Source organism: Maniola hyperantus, chromosome 22 (assembly GCF_902806685.2).
Source record: "Maniola hyperantus chromosome 22, iAphHyp1.2, whole genome shotgun sequence".
NCBI lineage: Eukaryota > Metazoa > Arthropoda > Insecta > Lepidoptera > Nymphalidae > Maniola > Maniola hyperantus.
In genome coordinates this window covers 11,320,862-11,348,819 of record NC_048557.2, presented here as the reverse complement: position 1 = coordinate 11,348,819, position 27,958 = coordinate 11,320,862, and the positions used below count along the sequence as shown (strand labels likewise).

The window sequence follows — 27,958 nt, the reverse complement described above, 5'->3', positions numbered from 1 at the left end:
GTCAGTCACAGAGTACTTTGTGAGATCGCAATCATCTCTGATTGGTTAATGCTCGCTCACTATTGGCTACAATGCATTGTTGCAACAAGAATCGCACAAATTCAGCCAATCAGAACAATTGAGATTGTAATAATGATTGATGCGGTTTTAGACAATCGCCCTACGGAAATAAAAAGATTTTGATGTTTGATATTGATGTGTAATAATAAAATTGTGTATGTGCTTTTTAATTTCCAAGTTCTAACCACTGTTTGAAACAGAATCCAGAATCTAAACCATTAATTAATATAGGTACATCCTTTTCTATGATCTTCTAAACCTTTGAAAACTTAAAGGTTTTTTCATTTCCTTTCGACCGTTCTTTGCATGTTCGGCATTCGCTTTTAGGATCAAACAAAATAAATGTCTGAAAAAGAAATCTTTAATAATTAGTGCTTATGGTTTGTTGGCAAGGTGAATAGACGTGTAGATTGGATATTGTGATAACCTATTTATAATCACTACCTACCCATATTATTATAAAATAATGCGAAAGTGACGTTTGTTGGTTTATTGCTTTGTCCTTCGATCACATCACAACGGAACTAGGTATGGGTCGACGTGTTCTTTTCAATAGCCAAAGACTGGAGAGCGACATAGGCTACTTTGTATGCCGAAATATCAAAGAGTTCCCACGGGTTTTATAAAACCTAAATCCACGCAGACTGTCGCGGGTCGCGGGCATCAGCTAGTTTTACATGGCCCACCAGTTTGGCGAGTGAGAAAAAAATATTCATATCTGATTTAATTATAAAGACAAAAAAACAATTTAATGATGTTTAAGGGTTTTTAATTAGTTAATAAATCTGTGTTACAGATGCTGTATCAACATAATGATTAAGAACAGCAACATGGATGACAAGCTAGTCTCCTGTAAAAGTTACAATAGTTTATTGAGATATTCAATGTTTGTCCTGTCTTCAGTGAAGAGGAAAATCCTGTTGTTACTTAATACCAGACATTCTTATTATATTTATTTTATGTCTATAAACATTATAATATAAAATTTGGAAATTAAAAGATTTTTTCTGGCTAAAGACGTTTCGAGGTAGGTTTCATATCCGTTGAAATGTCAGTCCAAGATTATCTTATGCATATAATGGCCATAGTTCTGCTAGATATGTCTCAGTCGTCCAAGTTAGCTAGGATCCAGTCCCTCGACTTGTCCACGTCAGTGAACACCACGTGGCTCTGCGCGCACGTCGCCGCCGGCGCGTCGTCGCTGCCGGTGTACTGCGACAGTACGCCGCGCACGTGCCAGGAGCCAGACGGCTTGCTCTCTCTCTGGCACCCTTCTGGCATGCTGTCCGGAATGAACACCTGCAGAAAATAAGTCTACATATCATACATGTAACCAGAACGCTAACAAACACTTAGCGTTATTGTTATACCTACTACCTAAACTCCCATCGGCGGTGTTCCACTAGATTACAACATGGGGTTATTTATTAGGACCAACAATTTCCTAAAAGGCCAGCAACGCATCGGCGGTTTCTCTGGTGGTGCAAATGTGCATGGGCGGCGGTAATCACTCACATCAGGTGACCCGCCTGCTCGTTTGCTCGCTATTAAAAAAAAAACTCAAGTTATCCGTTGCATCTAAAATTTTAAAGGTCTTACCAGGAATGGGATCCCGCTGTCGCCATTAGATGCTGATGTTCCTGCAAAGTTAGTTTTTTTTTATATCAATCGATGATAAGTTTGATATTTTATTATACAGTCTAGTTAGGTAGGATCTTGGTAGGTCAAATTTCAAGAGAAAGGATGGATAACTATTCGGTAGTTATCCTCACCATTGGGAAACTCCGTGAGAGCGTCTCGTCTCAAAAAGTCGAAAATCTTCAAGTTTGTTGAAGCCAGTGTTGCCAAAGATGACTTGTCCAAAACATGGTTGCTAACTATGGGCCTGTTGTGAAGGCTCAGGGTCGAGGGTCGTTAGAATGAGCTATTTCTATACGAAAAATGGTGTGCATCAGGATGGCGGGTGTATGTCTACAAATGGTCATGCTTTGTGCGTGAAAGCAATGTACCGAATGTACGTAAAATTTGAAGCAATGTACTATTGATCGTCGGGATCGTTAAGGACGTGCTTATGGCGCCTTTAATCCTTCGTGCTTATACCGATACTTCAACACGAGCGTGAGCCACTTGCCCCCATGAAATGCAGTGTATCAGTATCACTGTCTTTCATATTGGGTAGGTAGTAGGTACCGTTTTGATGGAACCCCGCACAGAAGTAGTTGTTGGCAGCCGCGCGAGGAACCATCTTCATGTTGGCTTGGTGAAGATTCTCCAACAGGTCGTCGTTCTCATCGTATCCCCAGCCTACTATCTGAAACAAACAACGCCAAACATCATAATAAGGCTGTATAGAAGCAGGCATTACCTACGTTGCGGGAATCCATGATATTCATTTTGTATTTTATAGCTTAGGTATATTTTTCATGTTTATGTTAGGTTATTTTAAATTTTAATGTACGACTTGTTCTATTTAATGCTCGTTGTAACGGTCCGTAATTAGAGTTACGCGGGACATGTAAAACTCGATAACATTTTGTATAATTTTGAGTGTGTAATTCTGTGGGCTGTTCTTGGACAAAATAAATATACTTACACTGAACCAAAAGCTTAATCTTCTTCTTTTTAATATATAAAAGGAAACGGTGACTGACTGACTGACTGATCTATCAACGCACAGCTCAAACAACTGAACGGATCGGGCTGAAATTTGGCATACAGATCGGTATTATAACGTGGGCATCCGCTAGGAAAGGATTTTTGAAAATTCAACCCCTAAGGGGGTGAAATAGGGGTTTGAAAGCTATGTAGTCCACGCGGACAAAGTCGCGAGCATAAGCTAGTGAAAATAATAGTATTTTTAATTTTATACCAACTGGGGTATCACATTATGAAAGTGCTTTACCTGTACATTCTAAAACAGTTTTTTTATATATATCGTGCAACATGTCGAAAAAATAATACGACTAGTACGGAACCCTCGGTGCGCGAGTCTGACTCGCACTTGACCGGTTACATTTAACTTGTAGGTTATAGGTACTCACGGTGCCATTGGCTGTATCCGCTAGTCCACGAGCCGGCCTGTCCCACAGGCACGCTGGCTGAACGCCGTCAGTGAGGGGAACCGGCTGGAACTTCAGCATAGCTAAGTCGGCAGACAACCAGGCACTTGTGTTAGCTCCATCATTCTCAGGAGTTATTACTCTGTCAACCTGGAAATTAGATTAAAAAAACCGCGGGTTCCGCATACATGTCTCGCGACAGGCGTAAATCTCGCTATCATTGCTGTCAACGTTACACGTAACAGCGGCTACAGAGAGACAGCAATAGCCACAAAGCAAAATAAGAAGAAGAAGAAGAGAGACAGCAAATGAACTGGCGCATTGCTACTGCTGTCGCGTTGCTGTCGCTACTGCAACGTTATACGTAACCACCCCGCCGGTCAACTGTCAAGTTCTGTACCAACGTACAAGATATAGCACTATGCATTTTTGATTTTTTTTTAATATTTTGGCGCGGCCATTTTGAAATTCGGATGGACAGTCGGATAGAGAGCGGAATCTTAGTAACCCCTACGGATACGGAACCCTAGGGCGCCTTTTTTGCCGCTAAGTGTCGCTCGGAGGCAGCGCGACTGTAGCGCTGCAGTTGCGCTACTTTGTAAATCCATATAAATAAAAACGCGCGACTGCAGCCGCACATCTATTCATCGACCGAAATAATATGTTTTTTTTTACAAGCAGCGCGGCCGCAAAGTTGCAAAGGCCGCAAAGACGCCCTAAAAAGTTATTCACAAATTCTTGCAGACACATTGAACGACAAGACTTGAACGAAGAACTAGGAAGAATCAATACTTATAATAAAACTGTAACAGGTCAAATTCTGTACATTGAAGATATTTTGAAATTTTTTTTTCGAGGGCACTCTATAATCGATACTGAACCTAAAACTGTAATTTTTTTCATTTTTGTCTGTCTGTCTGTCTATCTGTCTGTCTGTCTGTCTGTCTGTCTGTCTGTCTGTCTGTCTCTCTGTCTGTCTGTCTGTCTGTCTGTCTGTCTGTCTGTATCACGGCCGCGCATCACGCTGAAACTACTGAATGGATTCCAATGAAACTTGGTACGATTTGAGGTCATACTATGAGGAAGAATATAGGATACTTTTTATCCCGAAATTCAGCATGGTTCCCGTAGGAGAGGGGTCGAAAGTTAAAATGTATACTGAGTTGTAATTCATTATCGCGTAGTCCGATTTCATTCATTCTTTTTTTGTTAGAAAGGGGATATTTTAAAGATGTTCCGTAAATATTTCAAGGTCATCGGTTTTTAACCGACTGTCAAAAAGGAGGTGGTTCTTTTTTCTACATCGATTTTTTCGAGGTTTCTGGACTGATTTACAAATTTTTTTTTTAAATCAACAAAAAAAGTTTACGTCGTGGTCACATAAAAAATTCTGGATTTAACTCCTTAATCCTGATGCTGCAGGGTTACTGCCCGCCTGAGTTATCAAGATTCAGGAAGTGTTCATAGTGAATTCATATTGTAGGTACCAAGCAATGACAACAATCCCGAAAAATCAAAGAGTTCCCGCGGGATTTTAAAAAACGTAAATCCACGCGGACGAAGTCGCAGGAATCCGCTAGTATATAATATCTCTGTATTTAATGGTTGTTAGAGGTCAGTAAAAATACAGGAACTGAACTTAGACACTTATTTAATTAATTAAAAACTGGAGACAATTCCGAGACACGTCACACCAAACCAACAATAATACGAAAAGAGATGTCCTGTTATAAAGTAAATAGCCTATAAAGTTCTTGCGCTATTGCTCGCACTATTATTGCAGGCGAATGTCTTGAACAATCTCCCTCCCGGCTATACCCACGAGTATAATAGTCTACGTTAGCCCGACTAGTTTCGAACCCATCCGGGGTCCTTTTTCAAGGGAATCAGTTCGCGCACACGTCACGGTTAAGACTGAGTGTCTAGTCGGGCTAACGTCGACTAAACACGTGAGTATAGCCGAGGGAGAGATATTATATAGGTATAATGGAAATCACTTACGATAATAAATAATAGTTTGTAGTTGGGAAGTAAGTAGAAAATAGTAATTTCGCTAATACGTACTTTCCTTCCTATGAATAGTTCAGCCCAGTCTTCCAATGCATATCTTCCAACCAACACAATCAGATTCTTTGGCTCTCGGTTCGTTACGCAATGGCCGGCTGTGAAAGGAAATTATTTTGTCATAAAAATCGGCCAAGTGCGAGTCGGATTGGCAGACGAAGAGTTCCGGTGCATAACGAAATAACACTATAATTTTGGCCATTTTGAGATGTTTTTTAATCAGATACAAGTTAGCCCTTACTGCAATCTCACCTGGTGGTAAGTGTCGATGCAGTCTAATTACACCCGACACAATCGATTATTTGATTCGATCGACATAATCGATTTACCGAAAATATGATATTCCCTCTTTTTTCAGTGAGATTATCATGAGATTGCAGTCAAGGGCTAACTTGTGTCTAAATAAAAAAATTAAAAAAATGTCTGAAGGTAATCCGTACTGATATTATAAATGCGAAAGTTTGTCTGTCTGTTAGCTTTTCACGGCTCAACAGTAAAACCGATTTTGATGACATTTGGTACAGAAGTAGATTACATCGTGGAGACGGCCACATGCTAATTTTTATCCAGGAATTTTTAAAAAACCTAAATCCACGCGTACAAATTATCTAGAAATAGTAGGTAACTAATCCATACTAATATTATAAATGCGAAAGTCTGTCTGTCTCTCTGTCTGTCTGCTAGCTTTTCACGGCTTAACCGTTCAACCGATTTTGACGAAATTTGGTACAGGGGTAGCTTGCAACCCGGGGAAGGACATAGGCTACTTTTTATCCCGGAAAATTTAAAAGTTCCCACAGGATTTTTAAAAATCTAAACCACGCGTGTGAAGTCGCGGGCATCAGCTAGTAAGTAATAACATACTATAGTAAAATGTCAACCTGTCAAAACAGAGTCCGTGGAGATGAGGGTGCCTCCACAGATGTATCTCAGGCTCCTTTCGCTGTGGTAGATGGCAGCAAACCACGGCCAGGCCCCCGGCTCGGCCTCACCGTCCACTGTCAGCTCTGAACCCACGTCCCTTCTCCCACAATTGCGGAGACGCTCCGCTTTCTTCGACCTTCGGCTTTCCACATGCTATATTGAAAGAATAAAATTTCATCATCATTGTCAACCCGTCGCGCCAGCTCACTACTGAGCACGGGTCTCCTCTCAGAATGAGAAGGGTTTTGGCTAAGTATAGACCCTACCTGTGATGACGTAAGGAGCGGAAACGTGGACACTGACAGTTGGCCTCGGCCACAAACTAAAAGTCGCTCAGCGTGCTATGGAGCGAGCTATGTTGGGTTTCACTCTCAGGGATAAAATCCGGAACGAGGAAATTCGCAGCACAACAAAAGTGACCGACATATGTACTAAAAGGCTTAGCAAGAAGTGGCAATGGGCAGGTCATGTCTGTTGCAGAACAGACGGCCGATGGGGCAGACGTGTTCTGGAGTGGAGACCGCGTACCGGTAAGCGCAGTGTGGGACGACCCCCAGCCCGCTGGACCGATGACCTGAAGAAGGTGGTGGAAGAAGAAAGCGGATGGATGAGGAAGGCGGAGGACCGTGTTTGGTGGCGCGCTCTTGGAAAGGCCTATGTCCAGCAGTGGACGCTAACAGGCTAATGGATTAGATTGGATAGGATAGACTACTGGTCAAGTGCGGATTGGCAGACTTCACACCCCTTTGAGAACATTATGAAGAACTCTCAGGCATGCAGGTTTCCTCACGATGTTTTCCTTCACCGTTAAAGCAAGTGATATTTTAATTACCTACTTAAAACGCACATAACTCCGAAAAGTCAAAGGTGCGTGCCCGGGATCGAACCCCCGACCTCCGATTAGAAGGCGGGCGTCCTAACCACTAGGCTATTACAGCTTATTACATATTTAGGTGAAACCTGCATGCCTGAGAGTTCTCCATAATGTTCACAAAGATGTGTGAAGTCTGCTAATCTGCATTAGGCCAACGTTCCCATTCTGAGAGGAGACCCGTGCTCTGTAGTGAGTCGGCAATGGGTCGAAATAATGATACGTACCAAACGATATTCTCCATCCTTTGGCGTATTTTCATTTTCAGTGTATTTTTGAAGGACATTCTGAAAATCCAAATTTATTTATTAATATTATACAGGATGTAACCAGAACGCTAGCAAAAACTTAGCGTTATTGTTATACTCATGGAACAGATATACTACCTAAACACAATCCAATACCAATAACCATTTGCCTCATTTTAGTGATTTAGTATTTTTCAAACCCGCAATGTATAGCGTGCAAAACTCGGGTAATGATACGGGATACTTCACCCACCTTTGAGAACATTATGGAGAACTCTCAGGCATGCAGGTTTCCTCACGATATTTTCCTTCACCGTTAAAGCAAGTGATATTTAATTGCTTAAAACGCATATTATATCTCCGAAAAGTTAGAGGTGCGTGCCCGGGATCGAACCCCCAAGGAGAACGACGTCTTAACTACTAGGCTATCGCGCTAAAGTGTTCACCACGCTGATTGATAGCCACTAAACTCATTCGACATTGGTTGGTTCTACATTGCTGCTTCACTGAGTAATATTAAAATGTTTTGTCGCAGAACACCTTCAATGGATTAAAAATAAATGTCAAATGAGCTCGATGGCTATCATTCATCGTTGAACACATCACCCCGCAGGACCCTCGGTAGTTACATAGAGCTGATCTCACCAGATCCGGTTCAGTGCAGTGCTCCACATCATTGATGGTGAGACCTATGAGGTTGGGGGTGACTCCTGGTGTCAGCCCCCGCACTGAGAGGCCGAGGCCCTGTTGCTGCGCGAACAAACGGATTGTGAAGATGTCTCCGTCAGTCACAGAAACCCTTGAAAATTTTTCATTGTCCTAGAAGAAAGATTTTAATTTTTACAAAGAGTTTATTTTTACGCATTACGCATAGGTACGTTCTTGATTTATCGTGCAAAATGTCGAAAAAATAACACTGTAGTACGGAACCCTCCGTGCGCGAGTCTGAATCGCACTTGGTCGGTTTATTTTTAGCCATGTTAAATGACTAATATTCCCCTTTCCTCTCCAACTAAGCTTGTGCTAGGAGTAGGTACGACAATATAGTGCAACGGGCGGGGTTTGAACCGACGACCTTTCGGTTTTCAGTCCACTCCTTTACCCGTTGAGCTATTGAGGCTCATTCCTCATTATTTTTCCTTTTGAGGTAGGTACTGAGCCCAAAAAATGTCATAAGACTTACCGATATGACAGAAAAAGAGATATTAACTTCCGAATCAAACGACAATTTAATGACACTATCCGCGGGAAAAAATTTGTTTATGAACAGATAATAACGATTGTTATCCCGAAGAGGCACACCGGCCTCCAACCACACTGCTATGTCGTTGGCATTCTTGCAGGGACACGTGCCAATGATGGGGCTGCCCATTGGCATCCATGTCTGACAGTCACTTCCAGTCTCAACTACCAAAAGAATACTACAAAGAAGTAACTTTAGGCGCCCCATGAGTTAATTATTATCTAGGTATGCGTGCGTTTATACTTGCGAAACTTTTAAACTGACATTTGAATAGGTAAGTAGGTAAGTAAATATTGTTAGCACCGACCGGAAAAAAAAGGTTGTTAGATAGGTATACTCGAGTCTCGACACGACCTCTGTAGTCTGTAGTGAGGACTGAGGTTATGACTCACAGTCATAGCATAGGTACCTATTTGTCTTAAGTTCTAACACCACGTAAGTATAATTTTTCACACCACTCGCTCTAGAATACCGTGTTGCGAGGTGTGTGAAAAGGGTTCATTTTTCCTTTTGAGGTACGGAACCCTAAAAATATTACCTTCGAGCCAAATTGAGACACATTGAATTATGTTTGTAATGAAAACACTCTCATTTCGGTTCGGCTCGCCGTGGGAAAAGGGACCCTAGAATCACTTCGCCGTCCGTCTGTCTGTCAAGACCATTGACTTATATATATGGACAGGGCTATTGAACAAACAAAATGGCACCGAATCATTGGTGCTTATGCACCTGTACTATATGTATAATCCACTTGCACCTGATATCGGCTTCCTGCTATATTATATGCCACACTGACCACACGCACGTCTGTCTCACTTCCCAGTCACATGCCAAGTGTCTGGAAGGGGTTACTACTTTACTGCGGAGTGCGGCGTACAGGAGCAAGACGACAATAGTTGATACATTATAGTGTGGCAGCGTGGTGCACAAAATATAAAAGAACTGCTCACATATTATTGTATTCACTTGTGTATGTACAATATAGGTAAAACGAGGAACAAAACGAGGCTGGAGCTTGAGGCTCTACAGAGGTGTCTCCCTCTTGATGTCTCTGGAGTGAATGTGGCCCCCGAAGTTCGTCCAGGGCAGCGGGATTTTCGAATCGTTCCAAATTCAAAATGGTGTTCTAAGTGGCAACTGCAAAGTGCAATGTTTTCTTCGCAGCTGCCAGCTTTAGAAGAGACCACACGCCTCTACAACAGCACCAATGCAACCTCGGTAACGTGTGGATTTCAAACGGGTCATTCATTAGTATCTAAGAGGTGGCGCTGATTTATTTGGTTTCTAAACCGTGAAAAATTTTGTTTGCTTGACCATATCTTGTCATGTATATCGGTGGTCAAGACGCTTTATCTCAGGAACGCGTGGGAGGTATCAAGTTGAAATAAGTATCAAATAGTTAAGGTCTACAGCCCCTTGGAGCTGTAAGAAAATCAAGATTTATGCCGCATATGTTGAGACTCGCACATAAATTAAACCCTTGTGTATAATCCGGCGCTTTTTCTGCTCGAGGCCTTTTGGCTTTCCGGATAACCAAATCCTTAGCTAAAACTTCAGGTCCTGATCATCTTTTGCTAAGAAACCACTCTTCCATCTTTTATACTCTCCGAACCAAATGTGAAATTAAATATCAATCACAACGCGTAGAGGCTTATCGAGAGTTTTACCTTTTATAATAACCTAACTGCAATATTAACTTAACTAGAGCACATTAATTGCTATTGCAACCACTCAATCAAAATGGCGACCTAAACACAAAAAGCATTGAATAGTCGGTCAAGTCTCGAGTCGGAACAAGACTAGCTTAAAAACCACCAACCACCCGCATACCTACACGCTGAAATTTTGATGGTTGTTTTCCCGAAGCGAAATGATTATGTCGTGGTATAACAATCGATTTATAAATATAAAAAAATATTAGAGGAAAAAATGACAAATTTACAATCGAGAAAAACAAAAATCGAATGAGACCTCGAACCAATAGTAATACCGCGTGCGTACAGGCTAGTTTATGTCGTATCACTACGCGCGAGAGCTTATTTTGCTCTAAACTATTTCACTTTATTGGAAGCGCGGTTCAAGTGTTACTATTGCTTCTCACACTTTCGAGTTGTCGATTTTTTTTAATTATTTCAAAACAAAAACATTTTTATTTTTTAAGTTTAACTCAAAATTTCGATAGTACTACTGAGGGCAAATCGTTCTGCCGCGGGAAGACAACCACTAAAATTTCACCTTGTATAATCGACTCAAGATGGCTTTCTCGCAACAGATCACGTGACTTCCGTTTCAAAAGGCGGCAATTACAAGTGCGATAACAAAATAAACGTATTTTTTCTTCTCTCTTTAGCTACGTTAGGTATTCCAGATGGACATAGGCTATAAATTATGTGGTTCACTCAACCCAGGCGAAGTCGGTAATAACATATGGAGGCAAATAAATACCTTTCGATTCGGTGACTAATGGATGTTACGGTTGATTTGACGTACATTTTGGTGACAAAATGAACTCTCGAACGAAATAAAAATACCTAGGCATATGTCCCGCAAATTGCTAATGCGCCATTTAAGTAATGTCAACACTAGACTGAAGTTTCGAGCTGATGGTATATTTTTATTTCGGCTGACGTCAAAATTACGTCATTTCGATATTAATGAGACATGGTTCCAGCGCAATAGCAATTTGCGGGACTTATAGGATGTTTTTATGTCGAAAATCTTTTTCAGCTGTAAAATGTTTTAGATTCGTATTTCTAGAGAATTAATTCATTTACAAGAGGCAACGAATCTTTGGGAGTTATTTGTACCTGAGGTAAATTTTATTAGTCTGAATTTAGTACCAATTAGATGTATTCATGTTAGATTGTGTTTACGTACCGATCTACTGGCTCCACATACTTATTATAAGTATTTAAAACTACCGCCTTCCCATGTGTAGTTTATATTACAATTTTCGTAGGGATCTCTAATTTTTTTGAAAATCGAAATACCTATTATATGTAGGTATAAAAGGAAAAGCTGACTGTCTGACTGACTGATCTATCGACGCACAGCTCAAACTACTATAGATGGATCGGGCTGAAAAACATACAGAAAGCTATTCCGCTATGAAAAGATTTTTGAAAATGCAATCCCTAGGGGGTAAAATAGAGTTTTGAATTTGTGTAGTCCACGCGGACGAAATAAAAATTCACCTAGCTTTTATAAAATAACGAAGGTCTGACACGCGCTGGCTCTTAGTCCAATAATATCGTATTGTTTAGATGAGAGATCACGGCGACATATCGACACTCGAGAGAGGCCTAACATAACAAGCTCCTATTTCTCAAAGGTCTTGTTACGAGTGAGTCTACTAAAGTAAGACCCAATTTGTTCAAACAGACCCAATCCGCATGTATACCTATACCCAGTGGCGTGCAGGTCATAGAGGCATAAATGCACTGCTTACCCCAGTTGTAATAGCTCAATGCTTATTTTTCATTATGACCTGCCAGTGAACAGGTTCCTACTTAACTAGTGCCTACCCTGACTTGAAACCCTGTGCACGCCACTGCCTATACCTACCTACATTTTCTTTTTTAGTAAATACTAGATACGCGTGGATTTAGGTTTTTAAAAATCTTTTTTTTTTTAAATAAAATGGAATTTATTGGTCCGCCCCTTGAATAACCCCATGTTGTAATCTAATGGGGACATCGGCGATAGGAGTTGGTTCCACAGTTTGCATGTGCGTGGGAAAAGGATCTGGCACAACGGGTGGCCGAAGAGCGCCAGATATCCTGGTGGTGAGGGTGGAATTGTTTGCGGTGGCGTGCGGTGCGGTTGTAGAAATAGGAAGGTGGAATGTAATCTCGTGGGAACTTTGATTTTCCGGGACATTAAGTACCCTATAATAATATCCTCCCCGGGATGCAAGCTATCTGTGTACCAAGTACATGGTGCCCACGATTTCTTTGGTGTGGATGGACTTTTTAAAATCCCGTGGGAACTTTGACTTTCCGAAGAAAACAGTAGCATATGATGCAACCTTCTACAAGATTTAAGTTATCTTTGTTTGTACCCGTCAAAATTGGTCAAAATGGATGGACCAAACCTAGCAGTTAGCAGACAGACGGGCGCATCACCTTAATAATATTAGTATGGATAAGTCAAAGTCAAAAGTCAAATGATTTATTTAAAATAGGTAATAAATTACTCTTATTGATGGTCTGGTATGGTGTTAGATTTGTAAGATATAGTGGTGATAATAGGCTACTTGACAATTTTTTTAAGTTGGTCTTAAATGGTTAATATTTGTCCTATTATATCAAAAAAATTAACACTATATTTTTTTGCGCCCTAAAAACCGTAAAACTTTAATTTAAAAAAATATTTTTCTTAGACAGGTGAAAACACTGTCGGCCATGTTTGGCCGATAGATTATCTGTGCTCTGACGTCATGCATTTGTAAACAACAGTATAACCCTGTGGTTATACTGTTGTTGTGTATGTGTGCTCTGACGTCATGCATTTGTAAACAACAGTATAACCCTGTGGTTATACTGTTGTTTACAAATGCATGACGTCAGAGCACAGATAATCTATCGGCCAAACATGGCCGACAGTGTTTTCACCTGTCTAAGAAAAATATTTTTTTAAATTAAAGTTTTACGGTTTTTAGGGCGCAAAAAAATATAGTGTTAATTTTTTTGATATAATAGGACAAATATTAACCATTTAAGACCAACTTAAAAAAATTGTCAAGTAGCCTATTATAACGCAAACTTAAAACTAAAGCTACGAGGGTCCCAAACGCGCCAGGTCTCAGAAGAGCCCACAACAAACTCAGCGATAGACTACGAAGTATGGTAAGCTAGATGATACCCGCGACTTCATCCACGTGGATTTAGGTTTCTTAAAAATCCTGTGGGAACTCTTTCATTTTCCGGGATAAGAAGTTGCATATTTTGATTTCCGGGACGTAGAAATTTGGTACAAAGATAGCTTACCTCTGTACCAAATTTCATACAAATCAGTTTAACGGATGGGCCTTTAAGAATACCCGTGGGAACTCTTTGATTTCCCGGGATTAAAAATAGCTTGTGTCCGTCCCCGCGGGACGTAAGCTAACTCTACTTATACCAAATTTCATCCAATTTTTAAAGTTAGGTACCTACATCAATGAAAAGTGGTATTTAGGCTTTTTCACGATTTTGGAAAATTCTCTGAAGGGGAGAATACATAGGGGATTAAAGTTTGTATGAAAGTCTGTCGTTGTTCAAGTTATTTTCATGAAAATTAGTATTTGGCTTGCGCGTTACAAATGAAGTACAAAATACGTGTTTCAGGATTTTTGGAAATTCCACCCCACGCTGATTTTCTAAATTCCACACGAGCGAAGCCCGGGCGGATAGCTAGTAATCTAAGTGAATAGCAATAATACTTCGAAGCCGAACATTGCACGGATTCAGAAACTCTAATCCAATCCAGGTCCAGAGCTTTAAGGGCTTTGAATTGTTGTAGCTTAGTGTTCTGTGTGGGCGGCCATGACTGAGCTAACTTTATACGTCTAGTTAATTAGTTCATGTCGACTTTGACAAACAATGGAAACGAGACTAGTGCTAAAGCTTATTTCACACTACGGGATATCTTCTTCTTCTTCTTTTTCTCTTCTAAATAATTAAAAGGATTGACTGACTGACTGACCTATCAACGCACAGCTTAAACTACAGGACGGATCGGGCTGAAATTTGGCATGCAGCTATTATGACGTAGGCATCCGCTAAGAAAGGATTTTTGAAAATTCAACCTCAAAGGGGGTGAAATAGGGGTATGAAAATTGTGTAGTCCACGCGGACGAAGTCGCGAGCATAAGCTAGTTTGTTATATTATAGTCCGTACAAAATGACGTCCAAAAGTACGATTTTACTCCATATTTATGCCATATTTTAAAGGTGAACCGTACTTTTGACATGACAGTCCCAGGGAGTTAAAATGGCGCGTGAGGAGTCATTTTGTACGGACTATAACAAAATTATGTAGGCTTGATCGAACTATCCCCAGATAATATAGAGGGTTGGTACTGAATTTATCCACCGTAATAATCATATGAACCTAGCGTCCGTGAGACGTGCTTAGAACAATGTTCGTAGCTTCCATTATGTCTGTCTCCTTGTGCTGACGTGCCCTAATAGGAATTCCGGGAACAAAGCTATGTCTACGACAACATTCTAAGCATGAGCACAGAATTATATAATAGTACTAACGTAGCATGAGTATCTAATATAAATTAATCCTGAAATTATATGAAGCGCATTTAAATTGTTTGATCACATTATACGTCCAACGTTTTAGTGTACGTAAAACCTGAAAGTAGCTCGTTCAGAATCAGTAACAGAAATTTTGACCAAAAAACACTTTAAAATCCTGCAAGTTTAGACAGCTGGGTAATTGAACAAGCGCATGCACCAGCTGATTCGAGCCGTGCAAGCGGCATCGCGCATATAATCGACGCCAGCCGTCTCGTTCGCTCACAGCCGCTCGTTGGGGTGACCATGTTTTTGCGAGGACAACGATTCAACACAACAAGCTTATGACTTCGTAAATTTTCATTAAATATTTTTGAAATTTTGTATAAATATTATTCTTTATGTAAAAATATTCGACACGTGTTCGGTTTTTGCGTTAACTAAAAATAACGTTGTATAAGTAGAACAAGTTTCATAATAATTACAAAAATAAAAAAATACGACTACCCCTTCATATTGTATTTTTTTTTTCAAAAAAAGTGCGGTGCGGTTCAATAATTTAAGTGCGCAGTGGCAGACTTCACACACTTTTAAGAGCATTATGGAGAACTTTCGCATTGGCATGCAGGTTTCCTCGCGATATTTTCTTTCTCCGTTAAAGCAAGTGATGAAAAGTCAGCCCTGCGTATCCGGGATCGAATCCCCGTTCTCCCGAAAAGAAGGCGGGATCTTAACCATTAGCTAGGCTACCACTGTTATTTCTTAACCACTAGGTAGGGCATATGATATGGTAATTTCCAGATGATTTTTTTTTTTTTATTCAGATACAAGTTAGCCCTTGACTGCAATCTCACCTGGTGGTAAGTGATGATAATATATTTTTATAGTGTTTTATCTACACACGTGGGTTCGATTCCTGCCGGTCCGCAATTTTTGATACGTACCTACTTAAAATTATCCAGATGATATAATTCTTAAGCAATTTGGTATTTTGCGTTTTTGGCGATCAAGGCCCTGTGACTGTTCAATTGACTTCTTATACGATACCTATAAGGAAAATAAACAGGATACATTTAAATGCTGTTATTATCCTGTTTTATAAGAGAACCAGTTACCTTTTGAGATTCCACTAAGAGGCGTTTATTCGTATTGCGCTGCATACAAACTATGTTAGGCTCTCATTTGAATACCAACCTATCCAACTCAATAAAATTCTGTAGATACGTTCTAGGAACGTTTAAATTATTCAGTTCTGTTAATATATTCAGTTCGGTTACAATATTCAGTTCGGTTAAAATATTCAGTTCGGTTAAAATATTAAGTTCGGTTACAATATTCAGTTCGGTTAAAATATTCAATTCGGTTAAAATATTCAGTTCGGGAAAAATATTCAGTTTCAAAGTTACATGGTCTCAATAATTTACGTGAAAACCTTTTAACCTGTGTACTTACTTAGCTTTGAAACTAGTTAATTTTACGGAAATCTGGAAAACTATGGCCATAGATAGGTATCTATTTCTACAACGTGTCTACAAAATGACATCGAGTTTGATTGGTTATAGAGAGAGCCAGCGCGTGCCAGACCTTCCTTATTTTTAAAAGCTGAAAGTTTCTCTGCATATTGTCCCCAGCACTGGGAGGAACGTTTGTTCTCTGGCCATTAAGTAATACCAATTCAAATGAGCTAAAAAAGCAAATAGCTGTGATAGCCTAGTGGTTAGGACGTCCGCCTTCTAATCGGAGGTCGGGGGTTCGATGTGCGTTTTAAGTAATTAAATATCACTTGCTTTAACGCTGAAGGAAAACATCGTGAGGAAACCTGCATGCCTTAGAGTTCTCCATAATGTTCTCAAAGGTGTGTGAAGTCTACCAATCTGCACATGGCCAAAACGTGGCCAAAACCCTTCTCACTCTGAGAGGAGACCCGTGCTCTGCAGTGAGCCGGGCGGCGACGAGTTGATCATGATGATGATGATGAAGATGATGATTAAATGAGAACCAAAATACGTATGTATAGAGCGAGCGGCGGGGAGACCGCCGCTGAAGATGTTAGCCCCACTATTTTCCCACACGATCGTAAATCATAATTTATTTTTTCATATTTTAGTCGTGTAACAAACGTCTCGTGGCGTTGTAAATGAATACCTACAAGTAATTAATTTAAATATTTAACCTTCAAATACGTTTTAGAAGTTAAACTATCGTGAGTGTTACTAGTAACAGCTAATAAATAGAATAGAATATATTTTTATTCAAGTAAACTTTTACAAGTGCTTTTGAATCGTCTACTAGTTTAATTTACTACTGGTTCGGAATGCCGTTCCATGAACCATATTTTTTACAGTACCAGTTCCTGTACAAATATTTCGTGTCAAAAGTAATTTGATATAAGCGACAATGAAGCTAATAATATTGGCGGTTATTCTTTATGGTATGTTTATGGTGGTGAAGAGTGACAATCGCGTATGGACACCAATCGATACCCTACCGTTAACTTGCGCGTATCCTTGTAAGGGTTCCCAGGATATATCGACTTGGTTTGAACTAGGAGTACCCTTGAAGGATCTCAATCAGTACTATGTGCATATAAACAAAACTTTTCCTGCTGATAGTGTAATTAAAGTGTCGTTTGATACAAAAGTTAAAATCACTTTCACGGTTAGATCGGTAAGCATTTTATTTTTATATTGAATAGAATAGAATAGAATAGAATGGAATTGAATTGAATGGAATGTAATGGAATTGAATGGAATAGAATATGATGCAATAGAATGGAATGGAATGGAATGGAATGGAATGGAATGGAATAGAATGTTTTTTTATTCAAGTAAACTTTTACTAGTGCTTTCAATTCAATCGTCAAATGGTTTAATTTGCCACTGATTCGGAATGAAGTTCCTACTGAAAGAACCAGCAAGACACTTGGCAAATCATCATCATCATGATCGCTGGCTCACTTTTGAGCGCACGTCTCCTCTCAGAATGAAAAGGGTTTGGCCATAGTTCACCACGCTTGCAAAGTGCGGATAGGCAAACTTTACACCCCTTTGAGAACATTATGGAGAACTCAGAGGCATGCAGGTTTGCTCACGATGTTTTCTGATATTTAATTGCTTAAGTCCCACGTACCCATAACTCCGAAAAGTTAGAGGTGCTCACCTACCAGGGATCGAACCCCCGACCTCCCCGAATAGGAGGCAGATGTCTTAACCACTAGGCTATCACCGATTATGGTATATGTTGTATTCGAGTAAAGGTTATCTACTTTTTCAGAATGAAAAAAAATTTTCAAGGATATCTTTGAAAAAAAGCGACAAGTTCACAATTCGTTTCTTCGATCAACTCGCAGGCCTGAGTCTTATAGTGAACGGGACCACACGAGGCCTCGTTCCCCGCCTCACTGGCCTGGCTATTGATGACGAGGAGTTTTGTGGTGACCCTGATGTGGTAAGTGCCCTTTTAAGGATTTCTTTGACTAGGGCCTTATAGGTATCTATATAATTAATTTTTCATTTCACTCGCTCGGAAAGAATCCGTTTGCCCTTTGAAATCCGAGTGGAAAGTGGTAATTTTGCTCGCTAGCGCGCAAACTAGGTACGAGTTGAAATTCGAACGTGACGAACTGTGGTCAATGGTTACCATTGACATAGGAGGAAATAATTCTACGAAGTAGTACATATTTCTTTGATGGTTACGTACCTACTTAATTTTTTCTTTCTAGGTATTAAAAATACTACATAATGAAACGTTCAGAAACGCGGGTCGTCCTTACAGTCTTTACTATTATTATTATTTACTAAATTGTTAAGTGACCCTTAGTAACCTTTAATTTTATTAAATTAAATAATTCATTTTTAGTTTTATTTAGGTAATTAAATTAAACATAATCCGTTTCAGCTTTATTGAGTAAACAATAATATAAAGAAGTTCATTGAATTATGAAAATACTTTTTTTTTTGTTGTAAGAATTTTAAATTTGAATTCTGAACGCACCTGAAAAAAACTTTATTCATTTATAGAATCTTCTTGAATTAGAACCTCCTTCACTGCCTGACTTGTGGCCACGCTTGTGGCCTGTTTAATATAGAAACTTCTTATTGAAACCCTTAGATAAATTATAGGTCTGGGAAACCTTCACGGTAGTGGCGCCTCTTGTATCAATCATCTAGCATTTTCCTCGCTGTAGTGAGATGAAAAGTTGTGTGTTTCACACATCGATGTTTCGCACGGCTGCAAATTTATTTGTGCGAGCCTTTGAATTCCTCGCTGCGCTCAGGATTCTATTAAGGAACCTTAGAATCCTTCACTGGCTCGGAATTCAATACAAACTCTCGCCACAAAATAACAAGTTTGCAGCCTTGCATAACAAATAACTATTGGTTTGTGTTTTCAGGAATTTCTTCAAAATTACGCTGCTGAAACCGAAGGGGTGCCACAGGATGGTGAATATCAGTGGGTATGTTATTATTTGCGAAACTAAGTACTTATATGTGCACTACACTAGCTATATAGTGTAGGCTAGGTCCAGCCCCAACGGCCTCCTGAAGGTATTTTCTGACAGGATCGACTGCCAGTACTTGAATCACTGTTGTATGATTCACGTGCTGGCAAATCGATCCTGTCCTAATTTAAATAGTTATAGATTTTTTACTAACAAATAGGTTTAAGTTTTGTGTAATTACTAACACTAATATTAATAATTACTAACAATTAGGTTTAAGTTTCGTGTAATTACTAACACCAATATGATCCTTGTTGGTCGAAATAAAAACATTTTTTTTTTATATTATGCACGCGACATCGTTCGCGTGGACTACATAAATTTCAAACTCCTGTTTTAGCCTTTAAGGGTTGCATTTTCAAAAATCTTTTCTTAGCAGATGTCAACATAATAGCTATCTGCATGCCAAATTTCAACCCGATCTGTCCAGTAGTTTGAGCTGTGCGTCGATAGATTGCCACCAGGTCTGATTGCAGCCAAGCGCTAGTCTAGAAATTAAAAAAAAGATCCTTGTATATCATGGGATTGTGCAACGTAACGCCTGCTTTTATCCAACTTTGTTTTTATTTTCTATGAAGTATGCCGAGGGTCAAAAACCCAAAACCATCAATTGCGGTCAACGTAAAGTATCCAATAATACGGCCCCCACCATCAACGGAGCCACGAAGCCCGGGGACTGGCCGTGGCATACGGCTCTCTACAAACTATCCAAGAAATTCAAGTACCAGTACATATGTGGAGGCACCCTTATTTCTGAGAGCTTTGTTTTGACAGGTAATAAAGTATAGTTCCTACAAAATGACTCCTCACACCGCACACGCCATTTTAACTCTATGGGGTAACCGTCATGTCAAGGGTTAAAAACGGTTAAAAACCAGTGGCCCTACCGAGGTTGTTTGACAGCTACAATGTCACGATCGCAATCATCTCTGATTGGTTAATGCTCACTCACTATTGGCCACAATGCATTGTTTCAACAAGAATCGCACAAATTCAGCCAATCAGAACAATTGAGATTGTAATAATGATTGATGCAGGTTTTACGAAATCGACCTACAGAAGGACTAAATCGTACTTTTGACATGAAATTTGACGCATACAGTTAAAATGGCGTTGAGGAGTTAAATTTTACGCGTTATAAATGAACATTAATAAAATAATTTAAAAGGCAAAATAAATCGGTCAAGTGCGAGTCGGACTCGCACACGAAGGGTTCTGTATCATCGTACAAGAAATACCTACTTTCCACTTTTTTGTGATGTAACCACAAATTCACAGTTTTCGGGTTTTTTCCTTTACTTGTGTTATACGACATTGCTACTTGCCAAATTTCATGAACCTAGGTCAACGGGCAGTATCTACCCTATAGGTTTTGATTTACAAACAGACAGATACATTAGCTGGCAGAAAATATTGTACGTCGACCTTTAGAAAGAGACAGCGGTTTCGTAGAGCGTTTTCTCTGTCGTTGACACAAATAAAATATACCACGTAGAGCTAAAATGGCGCGTAAGTTCTCATTTTGTATACTTTAAATTTAAATGCTATGAGTTTGAGTTTTAGGTTTTCGTTACAGCGGCGCACTGCGTTTCTATCAGAGGAAAACCGTTTCCACCAGAACAGTTGAGTGTGGTGCTGGGGAAATATCATCTATACACCATTGATAAAGAATCTGAACAAAAGAATGTAAGTAGGTACTTCACTGCAAATAGTTTAGGCTTTAGAGCTGATGCCCGCTATTTCGTACTCTTTGATTTTCTGGGATAAATAGCCTATGCCCCTTTCCAGGTCTTAAACTATACCAGTGCAAAAAATCACGCCGATCCATTACTCCGTTGCGGCGTGATTGCAGGACAAACCAACAAACCAACAAACCAACAAACAAACCTTAAGTCTTAGTCCAGTACTTAGAGCCTCAATAGCTCAACCGGTATAGGAGTGGACTGAAAACCGAAAGGTCGACGGTTCAAATCCCGCCCGTTGCACTATTGTCGTACCTACTCCTAGCACAAGCTTCACGCTTAATTGGAGAGGAAAGGGGAATATTAGTCATTTAATATGGCTAATATTCTTTAAAAAAAAACACACACTTTCACATTTATAAGGGTAGTGATACGCGACAGGTCGAGATAGCATGCGCATACCCGCATGTCACCCGCGCTTTCCCGAACCTGGTTAGCGCAGGGGCTGTGCGGGTGTGCGGGGCGTCCCCACCCCGATTGCCATCTCGACCTGTCGCGTACTATAGAATAGATATTTTGACGATCCCCCTGCCGCAGTGGTCAAATAAGTGGAAGGTCCTGGGATCAGTTACCGCCAGGGGCAATTTGGAAATTTATAACATTTAAATTGGTTCTGGTCTGGGCGGGCGGCTTCGGGTGGGGCTTGTAGCCACCCCACTTTATCATCAACAACGCATCGCCAGCTCACTACTCAGCACGAATCTCCTTTAGAATGAGATGGGTTTCACCATCACCATAATCTACCACCTGGCCACGTGTGAATCACACACCGTCGATAAGTTAGTAGTATTATATCTGCTGTGCCGTCGAGAACATTATGGAGAACTCTCTGGCATGCAGGTTTCCTCACAATGTTTTCCTTCACCGTTAAAGCAAGCAGAATTGCTTAAAACCACCGCTTAAAACACTCATCAACTCCAAAAAGTTAGAGGTGCGTGCCCGGGATCGAACCCTCGACCTCCTATTCGTATGCGAACATTTTAACCACTAGGCTTTATAGGGTTCCGTACCAGAAGGGTACCAACGGGACTCTATTACTAATACTCCGTTGACCGTTCGGTCCGTCAGTCCGTGGTCTGTATCTCTTGAATCGTAATAGGTATAAAGAGCTGAAATTTTCACAGAATGTGTATTTCTATTGCCACTATAACAACAAATGATAAACATTTCAAAATTGCTGCCATGAATAAAATAAAATGTGTTATTTTTGTATGATAGTAGGGAACCCTTCGTGTGGGAGTCCAACTCGAACCTGATATATTTTTTTTAATTTGTAAGTAATAATAATTTTATCTCCAGGTTGAAAGAATAATTATCAACGACGAGTACGACGACGAGAATTTTTTCAGTGACATTGCTCTGCTGAAGCTGACGTCAGACGTGCAGTTCACGCAATACATACAGCCCGCATGCCTGTGGCATGCTGTGGCCACTGATGTACTGAACACCACTGCCATTGTAGGCAATGTAAGTCATCATCATCATCGTCTCAAACACTGATCTCTATTCTCTATTAATTGACACGCTGAAGTTTTGCAACTCGATTTTTGTGAGGCGTTTCGAATCGGTAATTCGGTCTACAGAGCCGATGCATTTGTAAACAACAGTATAACCACAGGGTTATACTGTTGTTTACAAATGCATGACGTCAGAGCACAGATAATCTATCGGCCAAACATGGCCGACAGTGTTTTCACCTGTCTAAGAAAAATATTTTTTTAAATTAAAGTTTTACGGTTTTTAGGGCGCAAAAAAATATAGTGTTAATTTTTTTGATATAATAGGACAAATATTAACCATTTAAGACCAACTTAAAAAAATTGTCAAGTAGCCTATTATTACCATTGTTTAATTATACGAGTAGCATTTATATTTTTCTACTCCGTGGTTAAAATATACATTATAAAATATATATTGTTTTATAATGTGTTTGAACACACTTGTGAAATAAAAGATCTTGCGTTGCTCTGTAAAGAGAAACAACAATTGAAGCTATTATTTCACTGTTATTAGGTATTGTTTAAACTTTAAATTCTAATTTTATATTATAATTCGAATTTCACTCGCACAGCTAACGTTTTAATAAAATAACAACCTGACAGTTGACACTTGACAGCTCTGTCGTGTCTATGCGCGGCAGATTCAAATTATGTAATCATAGACATAGATAAGTGATGACGTTGACATAGACAAATAAATGAAGAGAAATAAATGGGCTTCCTAAGGTCATTTATATACAGTTGAAAATACAAAAGATTTACAAAGCAGCGCTGCCTCCGCGCGGCACTTTGCGGCTTCGAAGGCGCCCTTAGGGTGAGATCTATAGAGCGCACTCTGACTTAGCTCAGACTTAAGACAAAGTTGAAACGAGACAGAGCTATATCTCTCACATAAATCTGCCTCGTTTTAACTCAATCTTAAGTCTGAGCAAAGTCAAAGTGCACTCTATAGATCTTAGCCAGACTTTAGATCGTGAACTTGATTAATAGATGACGTAGTCAAAGTCAAAGTCAAAGTCAAAGTCAAAGTCAAAGTCAAAGTCAAAGTCAAATGATTTATTCAAAATAGGTAATAGGCGTAGCGATAGCAATCGCGCTGTTTTGCTGTTAGTTAATTTAGACTAAACATCTCCAGAACCTCTGCGCGTTGTGACTCATGTTCCTCGTGCATGTTTTGGGAGGGCATTCCAATTATTCGATAAAATACTAGCTGATGCCCGCGTCTTCGTCCGCGTGGAATTAAGTTTTTAAAAATCCCGTGGGAACTCCTTGATTTTCCGGGTTACAAAGAAGCTTATGTCACTCTCCAGGTCTTTATCTATACCCATGCAAATAATCACGTCAATCCGTTTCTCCGTTGCGACGTGATTGAAGGACAAACCAATAAACCAACAAACAAACACACTTTCGCATTTATGATAAGGGTACTGATTTCAATAATATTTCGGTACGTGCTTTATGTGAGTGACGCCTTACACTTGTAACAGATAGTAGGCTGGGGGTACGACAACGACAACGTGCAAGCAGTCTCCCTGCAGCAGGCCGTCTTCCCCACGGTGGCCGTGGAGACCTGCATCAGGAGCTTGCCGGCCTACTACGCCATGTTCACCAGCTGGAAAACCTTCTGCGCGGGCTATCGTAACAACGGTAAGTGTGCTCCAGACTATCGTGATATACCCGACTGTATAATTTAAGGTGTATATGTATGTTGGATTGTCCAGGTCTTGCTACTTATACATAAGCCGCATCGGCAAAATTCGTTCGCGCAGAAAAGCGAAACCTAACGCCGACTGAAACCGAATGTACACTAATAAAAATACTAAATCTCGCTGATGATTCGCGCCTCAGATTAGATCTGTAATTCTCGCTTACAATCAGTACAAACATGGCGCGTAGGCAACAACGAACGGACGTGCGCTGTAATAGATTTCGTAAGATTATAGGATCTATTTTGCTGAATACCTATATAGAATAGAGCATTTTTGGGGCAGTCGATTTTAATAAATTCTCTTCCCGATAAGTCGTCGACTATAAACATAACGTTTTATACAATGAACCAAAAGCTTAATTTGCTATAATCCGCTGAAACAGGTCGAATCTGTATGGTGCAACATGCAGCATGCGAAATGCACCGCCCGCCCTCCCACTGCTAAAACACGCAGCACCACCACCACGCAGCACCACCACCACGCAGCACCACACAAATCCCAGAACACACTTAAACACTCATTTGTGGTGGTGCGTATTGCTTGCCTGGTGGCTGCTTTTTCCTGCATGGTTAGCAGTGGGAGGGCGAGCGGTGCATTTCGCATGCTGCATGTTGCACCATACGGTTTGGACCTGTTTCAGCGGATTATAGCAAATTAAGCTTTTGGTTCATTATATATTATCATGGACTTGGGCAAAATAACGCCTGCTTCTATACAACATAATAACGTTTTGAAACTTTTGCAGGAACTTCAGCTTGCAATGGCGATAGTGGGGGTGGTTATCAGGTAACAATCTTACTCAGTCAGTACAACAGTCCTATCATCATCATCATAGGTCAACATAGGTCTCTTGTAGAGACTTTCACACGCCACAGTCTAGCGTGGTCTAGCGCCGCCACCATGCAGCGGCTCCCGCAGACTCATTTGTCCACCTATAGGACGACGCTACCAAAACGTTGCGCTATTTTATCGTGGGATTCCAACGTCTATCAGTTCAAAGTCAAAGTCAAAACGTTTATTCAAAGTAGGTAAAAGAATTACGCTTTTTGATAGTCGGTTTGCATTTGTAAGATGATGTTATAGTGGTGATAATTTTTACGCGAACTTAAAACTAAAGCTACGAGGGTTCCAAACGCGCCCAGGTCTGAGAAGAATCAGAAGGCCCACAAAAAACTCAGTCAGTCAGTAGTTTTTGAACATGTGCCCTACCCATTGCCAATTCAGCTTCGCACCTCTTGAGATATATCGGTTACTCTGGTTCTCCTACGGATCTCCTCATTTCTGATTTGATCACGTAGAGAAACTCCAAGCATTGCTCTCTCCATCTTTCGTGGCCATCATCTAGTAAAATCTATATAAATAGAAATGAATCGCCGAAAAGTATGTACGCGCATAACTTCTAACGTCTGCACCAAATTGGTTAATTATATTTTGTCATTAAGATTTTTTTGGAAAATCGTCGGGAAAAGACAGTTTCTGCGGAAAGTTGCGGGCAACAGCTAAGTAGTATAAAATAAACTGTTAGTTATTTGGACTAACACCGAAGACCCGATAGGCAGATCTTCTAATTTTTTGGTTCGGAGAAGGAACAATTAAAACAACGTACTTCAGCGGAGAGTTTGTGTGTATGTAACGGTTTATTTTGACAGTTCTTATATAGGTACAATTCTGACCATAGACTAATTTTAGGCATAATCTACATGATAGTTCCGATAGGCCGCGAACGCACTGTCAACTTAATAAGAAGCGTTGACATAAACAAGATTATATTTTGCAGGTATTCGTACCGAACAAGCAACAGGAGCCAAACGCAACAGTGTCTGGTGCTTGGCACGTGCTGGGCGTCATCTCCAACCAACCAGCGCTCCCGGGCACCCGGATTTGCGACTCGGACTTCTACACGGTGTTCGCCGACGTGGCTAAGCACAGGGATTGGATTGACAGCTACTTGGATGACTGATCATCATGCAAAATAAAATACCCTCCTTTTTCTACAACCGCTCCGAGCGCCACCGTAAGCAATTTCACCCTCACTACCTTTTTTTTCGAAGGGGAAATCTTCTTAAGGTAGCTCAGTTCGGTGCTTTCTCCATACAAACGTAGGAGGGAAAATACAACAATATTCGATATTGTACGCACAAAACTAAGAATTATATCGATTTATCTCGTCGTTATCTAGGTTTATTGATATATAAAATATTGAAAAAATATTGATTTAAAAGTTACGAGGCTCAAAAGATTCCTATTTTAACACAAAATTAATGACAACTTTGGGCGTAAATAAATAAGATTAGGGATATGAAAATTCTAAAACAATTTATTATTAGACGTTGTTTATTTATTCATTAGTTGAAATAACTTTACTTTGCAAACATAAATTCAGCAGTTTTTTCTCAAAAATACTTTTCCTAAACCCTTTTCGCGCGCTTGATTTCAGTGAAAATCATCGTGCCTCTCAACTTTCTCATACAATGTCAAGTGAAAAGCAAACATGTTACCCACGTGCGCTGCCAATTTCGGTCGAGCGTCCTGCGTCACCTTAAGAAACCCAATCGGGTTGTGTAGGATTTCTAGCCACTGAAACCCCCTCGGTGACCATACTCAGCGCCTTATTGAGAGGCACCGGGAACTCTAAAGAACGTACGCCGGTACCTCTCTCGCGCGACGCCCGTTGGACTGATCCTGGAGAGAGTGCAGCCACTCGCGACCTTGAAGTTCTAGAGTGACAGACGGATCAGGACGTCACCCTCACCACCTGGATGTCTGTTGCACTTCGACCGTCCGTTGTGCCAGATCCTTCTTTCCACGCACATGCGAACTGTGGAATCAACTCCCATCGGCGGTGTTCCCATTAGATTACAACATGGAGTTATTGAAGGGGCGGGCTAACAAATTCCTGAAAGGCCGGCAACGCTTCGGCAGTTCCTCTGGTTCTGCAAATGTTCATGGGCGGCGGTAATCACTTAACATCAGGTGACCCAACTGCTCGTTTGCTCGCTATTTCTATTTAAACAAATGTACTTACTTATTTATCTCATGTAGGACGACTAGTGTCTTTTATGCTACCTCTGTGACTCTACCACCGTTCGGAATGAAGGTTCTACTGAGAAGAGCTGGCAAGAAACCTGTCGCGGACTATAGATCTCAGCTTGTATCTTGAATATGTAATAATAGGACAAAGAGGACCAATATCAATTTTTTAGCTTTTGGTCCAAGAATCTCTTCAAAAATTCTTACGGGCTTTAGTGCTATTAACATAAATCAAAGTCTGAACAGACATTGAACAAAAAATACCACCTACATTTTGTGTGAATGACGTGTTTCCCGCCATTAGTTGAAGATCAGACGTGTCAGGCGAATGAGCCCGAGGGATGAAATCCTTACATATAACTACTGTATTATTTATTGAAACGTTTTCGAAAAACGAACGAATTTCTCAATTTATTTATGTACTTCTTCGCGTCTTTATTTATGTACCTTATGAATAAATGAATATTAAATTGAAGACCACGAAAAACAATCGCGAAAATATCTCCGCTAGTATAGATGTAGATAAGTATAACAGAGTAACGTATAGATAATAATTAATGTATGATATTCGTAGCATAATAAATATTTTGAACAAAGCTGCTTTTGCTGTTATTTTGTTACTATACAAACACGAACCCTGAATTTTTTATTTTTTTATTTGTACCAAAAACATCCAACTTTCAAACTACCTAATATTATAAATGTGAAAGTGTGTCTGTCTGCTAGCTTTTCACGGCCCAATTTGGTACTTACAGAGTTAGCTTACTTTACAGGGAAGGAT

The 27,958-nt window shown here is 40.1% G+C and overlaps 3 protein-coding genes and 1 long non-coding RNA gene across 4 annotated transcripts in view; 2 read left to right on the top strand and 2 right to left on the bottom strand.

Annotated features, from left to right (window-relative positions):
• The first annotated feature begins 136 nt into the window (after positions 1-136).
• On the top strand, positions 137-2,646 carry LOC138403946 (uncharacterized). The gene is made up of 2 exons (XR_011238068.1): positions 137-291; positions 857-2,646. It is a non-coding gene; the product is annotated as an uncharacterized lncRNA (long non-coding RNA).
• Positions 940-8,702, bottom strand: LOC117992754 (chymotrypsin-like elastase family member 2A). Its single transcript, XM_069506248.1, has 9 exons — positions 8,410-8,702; positions 7,872-8,045; positions 7,206-7,265; positions 6,065-6,260; positions 5,184-5,281; positions 3,102-3,269; positions 2,251-2,371; positions 1,660-1,700; positions 940-1,359 (listed from the first exon to the last, which is right to left on the bottom strand). The coding sequence occupies exons 1-9, from the start codon at positions 8,674-8,676 to the stop codon at positions 1,165-1,167; spliced, it is 1,320 nt and encodes a 439-aa protein (XP_069362349.1). The 5' UTR covers positions 8,677-8,702; the 3' UTR covers positions 940-1,164.
• Positions 8,274-27,958, bottom strand: part of LOC117992749 (uncharacterized) — a 229,281-nt gene continuing 209,596 nt past the window's right edge. Inside the window, exon 16 of the transcript XR_011238049.1 lies at positions 8,274-8,365. The gene's annotated coding sequence lies outside the window, so the exon portion shown is untranslated. The remainder of the gene's footprint in view (positions 8,366-27,958) is intronic.
• On the top strand, positions 16,822-26,168 carry LOC117992752 (chymotrypsin-like elastase family member 2A). The gene is made up of 9 exons (XM_034980467.2): positions 16,822-17,363; positions 17,970-18,143; positions 19,090-19,152; positions 19,776-19,971; positions 20,774-20,883; positions 22,239-22,406; positions 23,926-24,085; positions 24,893-24,933; positions 25,925-26,168. Exons 1-9 carry the CDS (start codon positions 17,094-17,096, stop codon positions 26,105-26,107), a joined length of 1,365 nt encoding a protein of 454 aa, XP_034836358.2. The 5' UTR covers positions 16,822-17,093; the 3' UTR covers positions 26,108-26,168.